The 13,198-nt window shown below is 43.5% G+C and overlaps 1 protein-coding gene and 2 long non-coding RNA genes across 3 annotated transcripts; 2 read left to right on the top strand and 1 right to left on the bottom strand.

Moving 5' to 3' along the window:
- Positions 1-753: 753 nt before the first annotated feature.
- Positions 754-1,521, top strand: LOC139800501 (uncharacterized). Its single transcript, XR_011727769.1, has 2 exons — positions 754-807; positions 901-1,521. It is a non-coding gene; the product is annotated as an uncharacterized lncRNA (long non-coding RNA).
- A 445-nt stretch (positions 1,522-1,966) lies between these two features.
- LOC139800500 (uncharacterized) lies at positions 1,967-3,523 on the bottom strand. The gene is made up of 2 exons (XR_011727768.1): positions 3,385-3,523; positions 1,967-2,685 (listed from the first exon to the last, which is right to left on the bottom strand). It is a non-coding gene; the product is annotated as an uncharacterized lncRNA (long non-coding RNA).
- COQ2 (coenzyme Q2, polyprenyltransferase) lies at positions 2,680-12,300 on the top strand. The gene is made up of 8 exons (XM_071753650.1): positions 2,680-3,096; positions 3,368-3,534; positions 5,876-5,997; positions 6,211-6,296; positions 6,983-7,116; positions 8,195-8,383; positions 11,296-11,447; positions 11,713-12,300. Exons 1-8 carry the CDS (start codon positions 2,883-2,885, stop codon positions 11,714-11,716), a joined length of 1,068 nt encoding a protein of 355 aa, XP_071609751.1. The 5' UTR covers positions 2,680-2,882; the 3' UTR covers positions 11,717-12,300.
- Positions 12,301-13,198: the final 898 nt, after the last annotated feature.

Here is a 13,198-nt window from a genome sequence, read left to right as displayed (position 1 = left end):
TTGTACATGAATCTGATAATTACTGTTAGCTCTGCACGAACAAAGCAGGAGGGAGAGGTGCATAGGGAATGAGACACTGGATCCCAGCACACCAAGACAGGTAGAGTCAGAAGCAGCAATGAACCTTGCAGGACCCACCTTCAGCAGTAACCTGCCCCATGGGTACCTTATCTCAAGGGGTTTTCCTCTCTGAATGTTGACATGACCTTGAATGTTGATATAAATATGCATATACACACACAAGTATCTGAGACTAACAACAACGATTACAGCTCACAATTTACTTCTGCTTTCTTTTTTACTCTGGAGCTTGGAATATTCATCTTGCATTTCCCATAAATCAGCTCCTGGAAGGTGGAGGTAATGGAATCATGAGACCTTTGTACAGGGAATTGTTTAATTTACATGAAAAAAAGGAAAAAGGTAATCTCCTTAGAACTGGGGGTCATTTGACACAGACTTGATTCAAACAAGAAAGTGGGGCCTTAATAGCTTCTGGTAATTTTCCAGAAGTCTGAACTGTGCTATTGCCTAGAATTCTGTTTTTTTCCATTGAAGGGCCAAACAACCTTAAAGTGAATATAAGTCTAGTGACAATCAGTTTGGTTTTCTGCTTTGCTTTCATGAGCTCCTTAAAATTTGTCTGTAGGCAGTCCAGAGTTTGCTCATCATAGAATCATAGTATCTGCTGAGTTGGAAGGGACCCATCAGGATCATCAAGTCCAATCCCTGTCCCTTTGTAGGGCACCCCCAGGATCACACCATGTGCCTGAGAGCATCATCCAAACACTTCTTGAGCTCAGGCAGGTTGGTGCTGTGACCACTTCCCTGGGGAGCTGATACCTAACCTAAACCTCCCCTGATTCAGCTTCCTGCCATTTCCCTGAGTCCTGTCTTCAGTCACAGGAGTGAAGAAATCAGCACCAGCCCCATCCCCCCCACTCCTGAGGAAGCCCCAGACTGCAGTGAGGTTACCCCTCAGCCTCCTTTTCTCCAGACTGAACAATCCAAGTGACCTCAGACTCTCCTCATAAGTCATCCCTTCCAGACCCTTCACCGTCCTTGTTGCTCCTTTGGATGCTCTCCAATATCTTGAGTCTTTTCTATACTGCAGTGCCCACAACTGCACACAGAACTCAAGGTGAGGCTGTACCAGTGCAGAGTGGGACAATCACCTCCCTTGCCCAACACTGTGCTTGATGCACCCAGGACTTGGCTGGAAGCTCCTGGATGCCAGGGCACACTGCTGGCTCTCGTTCAGTTTGCCATCAACCAGGAATGTGCCATCACACATTTTAAAAAAAACACCCCTAGTATGCTCAGAAGCAGCCACCTGGTGAAAACAGAGGACTACAGTTCCTACAGACATAGGAGGCAGAAAGGCTGTGGGCATGGATTGCCTGGACTCTCACTGCCTTCCAGGATGCACTGCTCTAACACACCTCAGACATTCATCTCCAGCTGAATATAGCTCATGTTGACTTTGTCAGCATGAAACAGAACCAAGGTCACACACAAAAATTACTAATTAGTTAAACTTTATCTGAGCTAAATAACTGCTGCTTTTATGGTCCTATGCAATTCATTTTATTGCTCTGGAATGCTGTGGATTAAAACAGTAAATGGAAAAATGTGAAAGTCACTTCTCTGATATTTTTTTAACTTCCTCCTTTTAGTCGACATTTCTGGAAATTAAAAGTTCAGAGTGGTTTCCCTTGGTTTTTGACAGTGTGTCAGTTCAAGTTGAAGACAGTGTGGAATGTGGCAGAAACACATTACATGGACACTGAAGTCTGAGAAATCCTTTAGCAGCAAATCCAGAAACATTTTACCACTGGACAGAGCCATAAAAACTGTCTTGTGTGGCATGGTTTCAAAGCTCCCCTCCCTCCCTGGTTTATGCAATAACTCGTGTCAGATGATAGGAGAACTGAGTAAATGTGGACATATATCCAAAGGCCATATATGAAATTATACAGTTTTATTAAGTAGAATTTGGAAAGACTTGGGAGATGAGATATCTGTTGATGCATGAATCACAGAATGTCAGGTTGGAACGGACCTTAAAGATCATCTGGTCCAACTCTTCTAATATTGTAGTTTATGTGAGATGTCCCAGCACCCCATCAAGCTGATACCTGAAACTTTCCAAAGTAGGGGAATCCACCACTTCCCCTGGGAGACCATTCCAATTTCTGACTGTCCTCAGGGGGAAAAATTTTGCTCTTGTGTCCAATTGGAATCTCCCCAGGAGCAACTCGTGCCCTTTGCCCCTTATCTTGTCCATGGGACTCCTTATAAACAGGGAGTCTCCATCTTTGTAGCCACCTTTAGATACTGAAACATCATGATAAGGTCTCCCTTAAGCCTTCTCTTCTCAGGGCTGAACAGACACAGTCTTCCATGAACACCAATGTCTTTATGATGGTGTATTTGACAACATGCAGTCACCTGTGGGATTTCAGTAAATAGCATACAAGGCTTTGAAGACATTTAGCAGCAAAAATAGCAGACGTGCTTCCAGTGAGGTGCTCAGGTGTTTCGTCATCGGTTCCCCTCGGGTGCTCTGTCAGTATTCACTGTTCAAAGCCGAAGGCCGGCGAAGCTCCATCCCCCTCACACACGGTGCCGGGACACCCGGCTGCCCATCTCCATTCCTGTGCCAGGACCACGGCAGCCCGAGGCCTGCCGGTACCTGACGAGGCTGCGCGGCCCGACAGCAAACGGCGTTTCCAGTTCCGATTGCCGGCACGGGGACGCCAGGCTGCAGGCTCCGGCAGGGCGAGGAGCCACATACCGTCCCGGGGACCCGGTGGATCCCGCCCGCCCCGGCTCCTTCCACTGCGCATGGGCCCCGGGTAGCACCGCCCGGCCCTGGCAAGATGGCGGCGCTGCTATGGCGGCCCTGCCGGGGATTGCTCGGTCTCTGCGCCACCCGCCCGTCCCTTGCCGTGGCCGCCGCTCCTCCGCCGCGCCGCGCCGACGCTCTGCCGGGACCCCCGCGGCCGCTGAGCTTTTCGGCGGCCGAGCTGGTTCGCGCCGCGCCGGGCCCGCTGCAGCCCTACCTGCGCCTCATGCGGCTGCACCAGCCCGTCGGTGAGCGGGGCAGTGGCACCCCAGGGCGGCCCGGCAGCCTCGGGGGCGCCGCCTCAGCCGCGAGGAAGCGCGGGGCTGCGGCTGATGGGCGCCCCGCGGGGAGGGCGGGGCTCCCGTGCACCCCCGCCCGGCCACAGAGCACTCGCTTCGGGCAGAGGCTTTTGTCCGCTCGGCGGTGCCTCCGTCCCGCCCCGTCCCGTCCTCTCCCCTCCCCTCCCGTCCCGCTCCTCGTTCTCCCCCTCACCCACCCGCGGGTTTTGTCTTCCCGCAGGGACGTGGCTGCTGTACCTGCCGTGCACCTGGAGCATCGGCTTAGCGGCCGAGCCGGGGTGCCTGCCGGACTGCCACATGCTGTCCCTGTTCGGCGTCGGGGCCGTGCTGATGCGCGGAGCCGGCTGCACTATCAATGACATATGGGATCGCGACTACGACAGAAAGGTAGAGGAGCCCCGGGGAGTTGGCAGGGGGCTGGGGAGGTGGAGTGCTGGGTGGCTGACTCAGGGCACGGCCGCTCATCCCCGGCAGCACCGGGCACTGCGCAGCGCTCCGCGCTCAGAAACTCCCCCATGTTTCTGGCAGAGATGTTTGCCTGGAGTTCGTCTACATTGCCTCCTAGAATAGTCGAAATAATTTTTATTTTGTATCACATTTTCTAGGGATGTAGTAAGACTTCTAGAGAACTTACCTCAGTGTACGATAGAACCATAACATTTTCAGGGTTGGAAGGGACCTTTAAGATAATCCGGTTCCAACCCCCCTGACATGGGCAGGGACACTTCCCATCAGATCAGGTTGCTCAGAGCCCTGTCCAGCCTGGCCTTAAAAACTTCCAACACCTCTCTGGGCAACCTGTGTCTCACCACCCTCATGGTGAAGAACTTATTCCTAACATCCACTCTAAATCTCCCCTCCTCTAGTTTGAATCCATTCCCCTGTGTCCTGTCACTACCTGACATCCTAAAAAGTCCCTCACCAGCTTTCTTGTAGATAATGTAGCTGTTGTTTTCACCTGTAGGTAGTTTGTAAATAGGTTCATTTTCCAGCTTCATTTTGCACTGCAGAACAAATAAAGTAATGTTGGGGGGTTTTTTGTTGTTGTTTGTTGTTGGGTTTTTTGGCTGTACTTGCTAATTATGATCCACCCATGAATAATTTTATTTTTCAGTTTTCAGGAGCAGAGATTCCTTGAGTATTGTTAATTTCATGAGAATGGCTGCTAAGCATGTCATGCCCAACCCTTAGCTAATTGTCTCCTCTTGTGCTGTATTTTTCACCTCCCTTTTGTTCAGAAGGACATAAGCAAAAGGCAGTGTCCAGTGTCAGATGTTGATGTGCCCAGGTGCAGGCTTGGAAGGGAGTGTCCTGCTGATGTGTCAGTGTTTGCTTGTCCTGTTTTCTCTTTTTCTGTTATTCCTCTGTTATTCTCTTATTCTGTTATTCTCTTATTCTGTTATTCTCTTTTTCTGTTATTATAAAGCCTATTATTTGGCTTTGGGTTTCAGTGCTGACAAGAGACAGGATATTGGGCCAGTCGAATATGTGAAATTCTTACAGCACTCTTGCATTTGTGCTTTTGGGAAGGCAGTGAATCAGTTTGGGTTTTGTGGGAGCTTTGGAAGCCTTAAGGTTTGCAGTTTATTAAAAACTATGTGTGCTAAAAATATTTGACAAAGTGGGGGTTGTTTAGTAAGATGGAATTTTTAATCATGAATTAATTAGTTCATTCTTGTGCTTTGGTTAGGTCTAAAGTTTTAAAAATTCTCATTGCTGTTTTTTTCCTACATAACTTAAAAGGATATCTTCAAAACAAGTGCTCTAGAGGCTGGGTAAATATCATGGTATTGACTTGAGGTGGTGATGGTGCTTTGGGGTTTTAGACTGATGTTACTAATTATTTGGTGAATCTTCTGTTTAAATGAAAGGTCCCTCATCTGGTTACCAGGAGCAGTGGAACTGGTCACAAATATGTCAAGTGCCTGTTTAAACTGCAAAAGCAGAATTTGACAGTTGCATAACCTGACCGGGGCGGAACAAACTAAAAAAAGTTTATTTAAATTCACATTATTAAAGCATATGCAGAACACTTCATACAAAAATAGTATTCTGTAAAATGTTGGCTTCTGAACCTCCTTGAATAGACTCTATACCATTTTTATCTAAATTCAGAACTTTGTCTTTTTCTTGTTTTTTTGTTTTAACTTTTTTTCTTCAGTCGGTGATCACCTCTGGCAAGTAATTAGCCATACATTTCAGCTGAACTTTTTTCTGATACTTGTTTCTTCCTTCTATTTGCTTTATATGGTTTCTTGTTCTAGACAGGGTTTCTAAACTCTATTGTATTCCAACTAGGATTAAATTTATTGTCCTGGCATGGCTATTAACCATGGTTATGCATGCTAGAGGAGCATCTTTATATTTTACATGGTAATCACTTTGAAGGATTTAAGCATAGAAGTGCTACTTTTAATTGTGATAGTTAGCTCGCACCTTTTCAAGTGATTTTTTTTTCCCTAAGGTACTAAAATTCCTATACAAGATGTCTGAAGTGTTTCTTATTGCACTCAAGTGGCACTTTATTTCTGCTCCAGTTTTTCAAGCCTGTGTGCTTCTGTTATAAGCACTGCTGTTTAGAAAGGCAACTCATATTCTAGATGGTATGCTAGGCTTGTATAGTTGAGGAACCCCTTGCTTATATGCCAATAGTGTGGGGTTTATTTTCAAGGTACATTGGAGTGTGTTCTTTTTCATTTGGTATTAACATTTTTCTTTCAATTTTTAGGTTACGAGGACAGCAAATAGGCCCCTGGCAGCTGGGGATATCTCTACTTTTCAGTCCTTCATCTTTCTTGGGGGACAGCTTAGCTTGGCACTTTGTGTGCTTCTGTGTCTGAATTACTACAGGTGATGTATAAATTATCTTTTGTTTTTGAGAACTTGATTCTGGGTCCAGATTTAAGCACAGAGATTTTCAGCAGAAAAGGTGTTGGAGGCAGAGGGAGGAGGTTATTAGCCATGGAATTATATTTGAAAGTAGAAGAATCAGTTCATGCTGATATGCTGTACTGTACCTTGTGATCTTTAGACTGGCAAATAATGTCTTTGTACTTTTTACAGTATCGTTCTGGGAGCAGCCTCTTTGTCTCTTGTGATCACCTATCCTCTGATGAAGAGAATAACATATTGGCCACAACTAGTTTTAGGTGAGCTGTAAACAAATTTACTAGTTTTTTTCTTCAGATGTAATTTTTGGGGTGTTTTACATACCAGTAATTGAACTTGAGCAGTCTGGCGGTTTTTATAACTTTATATTAAAATACAAATACCATAAAGATAAAGTTCTGTTGTCCCAGAAGCTTCTTAAATAATTTATAACACACGTAAGAGATGATGTTTGGTTTTGTTTGTGTTAAATATCAGTTCTTCATATAGATCGAGTGAGGGAAGGGAGGGAGACAAAAAAATATTTGTCACTTGAGAATCATCTTTAGTTTTGGGGTTATCTCAGAAACCTTTCTCAAATACGCAATTGTTCTGCACCTGTTCTGAGTTATCAGCCTCTAACAGTTTCTGTGTAGAAACTGATCATGTATTTTGGGTCGAGCTACTAAAACATATCTCTGTATCTTGGCCTTCATATTCCAACTGCCTTTGGCTTTTTCAACTGAAATTGTCATTTTTCAGTTGAAGTATTTGTAGTTGGCTGCTGTGCACTATTTTGTGTTCAGGTACACCAACATCTTTTGTTATACTGACATCTTAAGAGTTTTAATTTTAGACCTGTTTGACTACACTGGGATGTAATTTAATTCTCCATATGTATATGTAGATTTCTTCTGGCAATCTGGTAATTTGGGGCTTGATTTTTTTTTCTCTTGATATTTTTTAGGACTTACGTTTAACTGGGGAGCCCTTCTTGGCTGGTCTGCTGTCAAAGGGTCATGTGAATGGTCTGTGTGTCTGCCTTTGTACTTTGCTGGAGTAATGTGGACACTGATATATGATACGATTTATGCACATCAGGTATAGTAATGGTGGGAGATTTTAGATGTTTGTGGATGCTTTTGTGTTTATTCTGCAGCCCAAAAATCCACCCATATCCTGGGCTGCATCAAAAGAAGCATAGCTTCACCTTCAAGGGAGGTGATTCTCCCCCTCTTGTGAGACCCCACCTGGAGTACTGTGTCCAGTTCTGGAGTCCCCAACACAGGAAGGCCATGGAGCTCCTGGAACATGTCCAGAGGAGAGCCACAGAAATGCTCAGAGGGCTGGAGCACCTCCCCTGTGAAGCCAGGCTGAGGGAGTTGGGGTTGTTCAGCCTGGAGAAGAGAAGGCTCTGAGGAGACCTTATAGTAACCTTCCAGTACCTGAAGGGGCTACAGGAAAGCTGGGGAGGGGCTTTTACATGGGCATGGAGTGATAGGACAAGGGGCAGTGGTTTTAAACTGGAAGAGGAGAGATTTAGGTTGGACATTAGGAAGAAATTCTTTCCTGTGAGCCTGGTGAGGCGCTGGCCCAGGTTGCCCAGGGAAGTTGTGGATGCCCCTTGGCTGAAGGTGTTCAAGACCAGGTTGGATGGGTCTTTGAGCAACCTGGTTTGGTAGGAGTTGTCCCTGCCCATGGCAGAGGGTTGGATCTTGACGATCTTTAAGGTCCCTTCCAACCCAGACCACTCTATGATTCTATGATTAATTTGCAGCTTTGTTGTCAAACAGCAGTACTAACCTGTTGCAGTTCTTCATCCTCAACTGAGCTAAGACAGCACCAATGAAGCCCCAGCCCGGGCACCTTTTATTGCTGTTGCAAATGTTTGATATAGCAGGTGGAAAGCTGGAAGTGTGATACACGTTGTGTGGTCAAACATTTGCATTGCATAAATAACTTTGATGTCAGTATTAGCTCTTGGCTGCTAAAGCAGGTCAAAGGACCAACCTTGCATCTAAATTTTGGATCTAAATTTTAATGTAGGGACCTACAAATGGACTTAAATTCGATTCCCGATAAGCATTGGAAACTTAAGCAAGCCCCCTCCCCCCTTCTTATTTTCCTATGAGGTGGCAATTAGATTGTGAATTTTTTGCCAATTATCCTTTCATTCTAGGATAAGAAGGATGATATCATTATTGGTGTGAAGTCTACAGCTTTACGGTTCCAAGAGGATACAAAGCAGTGGCTCAGTGGCTTCAGCCTTGCAATGCTCCTGAGTTTGTGCATCACAGGAGTGAATTGTAATCAGACATTCCCATACTACTCAGCTGTGGCTGCCATAGGAGCTCACCTAGCACACCAGGTTTGATTTGATTTATTTTTACTTTTTCCATGTGGAAGTTCGTGATAAAAAATACGAGTGCTTTTCAACCTCCCCTCAACTTGCCAACTACCTAACAAGCCAAAACTATTTATGTAAAGAGAGTGGAAGTCTTCTGACAGTAAGCTTGCTTCTCCTAAGTACCTTTTGTAGACCTTTTGTTTGAAGAGACCTCTGGTGGCTCACAGACCAGAGCACTGGTTTTCAATATGTATTGAAATAGCATATAGAATATCTTTTTATAGCAAAGAACAATCCAATTCAGTCTTGCAGTTGTATTACTTTATAAAGTCTGAATCATAACAGAAAGAAAGAAATCATCTTTGTTGGAAAAGGAAGCGGCCAGGATCTTGATACCTTCTTTCTCAATTCTGACAGTTATGTTTTCCAGTCTTGTCAGACAAGTTTATATGAAAATGTGTGGTCTTGAGAGGTGGGTGATAGGAAAGAAATGTAGGTGTTGCAAGCAATAAAACTGTCAACAAGAGAAGTTAGGTCTGTGGTTAACGTGGAATGTGCTTTTAAAAGCACATTTTTAGTTACAATCTCATGTAGGTGATGGTTATTAAAGATAACTCTGAGTAAGAGAATTCTTGTGATGCAGTGTGGTACTTGTCAGCCACTGCATTTTCATAGTGATTGTGCTTGGAATTCAGTGATTGAAAGAATACTACTTTCTGCTGCATAATCCTTTACAGTCTGCAATGTCAGAGAGGACCTTGTAGTTCTGGCACAAATGAAAATTACTTCCTTGCAGGGAGAGTTTTAGAAGTGAGAATGCAGACGTATTGAATGTAAGTGGTGAAGAGTGCACAAAAGTGGTGTAGACTGAGGAAGTCGCAAGAGGAGAATTGTTTTGTGTACCACAGTGTAGCTTCTTTCCGAGTTTTTTTAATACAAGTTCTGCCATTTTAGGCAGGAGTCTCATGTTTATCCTCTTCAGGATTTCTGAATCTATGCTTAACTGAGTTTAGAAAGTTGAGTAAGGCTATGTAAGGAGTAGTTTTGCCTTGATTCATTGAATTTGTGAGGAGGTATTTGCATTTCTGAAGCTGTATCTCAGGACTTGGCTGCTGCTGGGTTTTATTTGTCAGTTCAGTGTTTTCAGTTTCCTGTGCCTGAGGGTCTGACAGGATTTCAAGGTTGTCAGTAACATCACATCTTAGAAGCTTATGGACAACCTTTCAAATTACTTGACCAGAACCCAGCCCTGTCTCCTCTGTACATCCTGCTTCATAGGGGTGACAGACCAGATTGTATCTACACACAAAGCAAAATTTTATGATAAATTGAAATAATGATGCAGTTGGCTAAAAGACATAAATCAGAACATCTACTACACCATAGTCAACAATGTAAGTGCTTTAGCAACTACTAATTGTTGGCATTTGCTACATCTAGAACAATAACCAAAGCAATATTTTGAAGCAGCATGTTATAGCAATAATTTAAATCCAGCTTAATTATTAAATAGGGGTTTAGTGTAACTTAGCCTACCCAGTGACTGTGGGGCAGCTCCCTCTCTCTTAGCCTGTGAGGAATAACCACTCAGGGGGCACCCCCACTGGAAGGGATCATCCCAAACACACCCCATGGGGTAAACGTGCAAGAATCCTACCCAGTCAAGAATGGGACTGGGCTTTTGTAGAACGAAGTGGTTGACTGTCAGTCACTCACTGCTAAGCCAAACCTCCTCTTCTTTTTTCAGGGATCCTTCTAGTGTAGCAAAGACTTTTTCATAAAAACATTGTCCCTTCCTTTATGAGTTTTCTGTTTTTCTCTCTGTCTGTGCCCAGCTGCTCCAGACTGTCCTCCAGCACTAAGGTACAGCATGTACTGGTAGTTGGTTTTCACCAGAGACCATACAGAGCAGAGTGAATGCCTTTTTCCCACGGAAGCCCACTGAGGCAGGGGAGGTCTTTTTCCCACAGAGGCCCAATGCTGCACAACCACAAATGGCAGAGGAATGGGTTTCCCAGGGAAGATTTCACTTCTTTTATCCAAATACTCTGGGCTGTGGTTTCTTCCTAGGCTGAATAGCAAGTTTTGAGGTTTGGAAGGGTGTCCTTCCATTTGTTTTGCTTATCTTTTTCCTCATGTCATCTTTCTCAAGACTTAACCAAGTTTTGTTTCCAGGAATATTTTTTAGTAACTTTGCTCTTGATGCAGTATGTGGGTGGTTTTTTTCACCATTAGTCATTACTCAGCTGCCCAGCTGAGTAAACCTTGCTTCTAGCTTTTGTTCCATGTGCTCTGGTTCCTTTTTGAAAGAAAGTGGAGCATCACTAAGGGTGGCTGGACTAAACCAGCCCTGTGTGACAAGGCAGGGTTGGGAACCTTCCTGGGCATTTATTTCAGTTCTGGTTCACTGCTGGCCCTCCAGTCCCTTGTCTCTGCTGAAATATGGAGCAATACCTTGCAGCAGAGATTTAAAGGTGGAGGCAGGTTTTTTGTGCGTTTTTAAAATTTATGTAAAGTTCCCACTGAAGAATTAGGTGGCTACCTACTGAGGAAGATCTCAGAAAGGCTTATTTGCATGCCCAGATATTTCTACATTTTTAAATATCAAACCAGACATACCAGTATCCTGGCTGTTAATGCAGTCCTTCACTGAGAGGGCCCAGGAGTTGTGTTCACATGTGATTCTTGATTTTTCTTCTGTATATTTTTTATATTGAATAAATCTGTCAAGTAAACATACAATGCCAGTCATGCAAAAAATCCTTTGTAAACACAGTATTCCTGTTTATTGTGGAGATGAGGGCAGACTTCAGAATTTGAGTGCAGTTCTTGAAGTTACAGACCTTTTTGTGATGCGTCAAATATTTATGAGTCTGTAGAATAATAATGCAGAATAATATTTTATAACTTATATCAAATTTGGGTTTTTGCAGATTTACACTTTGGACATAGACAAACCTGAAGATTGTTGGAAGAAATTTACTTCAAATCGTACTGTAGGAGTTCTGCTCTTCACAGGGATTGTATTTGGAAATCTGTGGAAACAAAAAGACTCAAAAAATGTAGAAGAGCCTTTAGAAAACAGGTAGTTCAAATTACTATAAATACTGATATTTTAGTCCAGCTAAAATATAAGTACTGTAAGAAGGAAAACACTATTAATATAACTACAGATGCCCAGGATTTTATACAAAGTAGTTGTCTCATTGACAGGGTGTGGGAAAATGCAAAGTGATTTCAGGATGCAAATAAAGTCTCTACATGTTTGGTTTTCTGACTGCATGAATAATTTTCAGTCTGAGTTGGAGCTTGTTGTCTAAAAGCATTGCAATAACAATTTTTATCCTCAGATGAACATAGGACAACCAGCATGGCTGGCAGGGACTCACCAGCTCAGGTGTAGCAGCAGCCACTGGTAGCACAACATGGGAATGAAAAGGTGGCTCAACTCTAAAAAAGTGAGAAAGGTTTGTCAGCATGTGGAAAGATCAGAGCATCCTGTGGGATGAAGTCACTAAAAAGCTGGCTGAAAATTAAGGTAATCCATCACCTGCACCAACACAGCATTGTGGATGGAAGACACTGAAAGCACAAGTGTTGTGATGAAGGACGGGTGAGAGGAGGTGTTTGGTGTGTGCTGCTTTGTTTTTTCCTTTTGGCAAAAGCCAGGAAGGGACAGTAATTTGTTTCTGAGTGCATCACAGTGCAAATACCAGGAGGGAAGATCTGTTTAAGCTTCAAAACAAAGCTGAAAAGAAAAACTGTGGATTTTAATCAGCCATGTGGAAGCAATGTGTACTTTCAGTACTTGGTGAAGACACCTGGCTTACTTGAGAGGTGTTTCCTGCAGAGCCTATCTGTAAGTTGTAGCAGAGACAAAAGGCCAGAGCAATTTTAAACACAGTGTGTGCTAGATACAGTATCGGAATTACAAAGGATCGTTGATTTTACAGCACTTTTCCTGGATGGTTGGTGGTGTTGAAAAAAACAATGCCCTCCTACCCCCAGCCAGGCAGCTGTGGCACACCTCGTTTTGTCTGAGCTGAGCAAGAAGAGGGCTACAACAATTCAAAGCAAAACAAGCAAAAAACAGTTCAAATGCCAAGTTCAAAACTTTAAAAAATGCAGCTTTAATTTCTGGATGAATGAGCAGAAATTCCTACCTGAATGAAAAAAAAACAACAAAACCCACCTCAGCAGAACACAATTCCTCTTAAATTGCAGAGCTTCTTGGCTGTGACAGTTTAATAAGAAAGACCTAATACAGAATCTGTTGCTTCAGTTGCATAAAGAACAGAACCAAGCCTGTAACAAGCTGTGAGGCTGGAGGGGAAAGTAACTGCATGCCTATTCCACAGTACCTTTTTTTTTTCTTGGACTGTCATTAAAGTATTGTTCATCTCTGAATGGAGATAAAATTATTTTGTTTCAATATGCTTTTCAAGTTAATCCTGCAGGCAGCAGCACATGCACAGAGTGAGAGGACTGTTTTGAGTAGAAAACTTCAACAGTGTTAAGTGGCTGCTTCATAGAAGGACCTGTGTGCATTTTGTGTTGGCTGTCATGCTGCAGTGTGGCCAAAAATTTGTCAGCCAGATTTTTCAGCTTCATCAGAGCTTATTTTTCACCCACATGCTGTCATGCTATTAATGACTTTGGCAGGAAATATATACATGAAAATAAAAGTATTTGAGAGAAAAATTAAGGAAATGCAGACTTTATGTGCACCATAATGTGTTGTTTTTGCAGTACTTGCACGACTGTTGTGCTTAAAGTTTGTTTGGAAGGGACCTTAGAGAATTTATTTGTGTTAGAAACGTTTGACTCGTTTTAACG

This window comes from Heliangelus exortis, chromosome 10 (genome assembly GCF_036169615.1).
Source record: "Heliangelus exortis chromosome 10, bHelExo1.hap1, whole genome shotgun sequence".
NCBI classification, from domain to species: domain Eukaryota; kingdom Metazoa; phylum Chordata; class Aves; order Apodiformes; family Trochilidae; genus Heliangelus; species Heliangelus exortis.
The sequence above is the reverse complement of the archived record's forward strand: the minus strand, read 5'-3'. Positions and strand labels throughout refer to the sequence as shown.

Bases quoted from the DNA above. Each gene is read 5' to 3' on its own strand.
- COQ2 (XM_071753650.1), top strand. From the start codon at position 2,883: ATGGCGGCGCTGCTATGGCGGCCCTGCCGGGGATTGCTCGGTCTCTGC. The intron at 5,998-6,210 runs GTGATGTATAAA...TACTTTTTACAG, and splicing joins CTGTGTCTGAATTACTACAG to TATCGTTCTGGGAGCAGCCT. The intron at 8,384-11,295 runs GTTTGATTTGAT...GGGTTTTTGCAG, and splicing joins GAGCTCACCTAGCACACCAG to ATTTACACTTTGGACATAGA.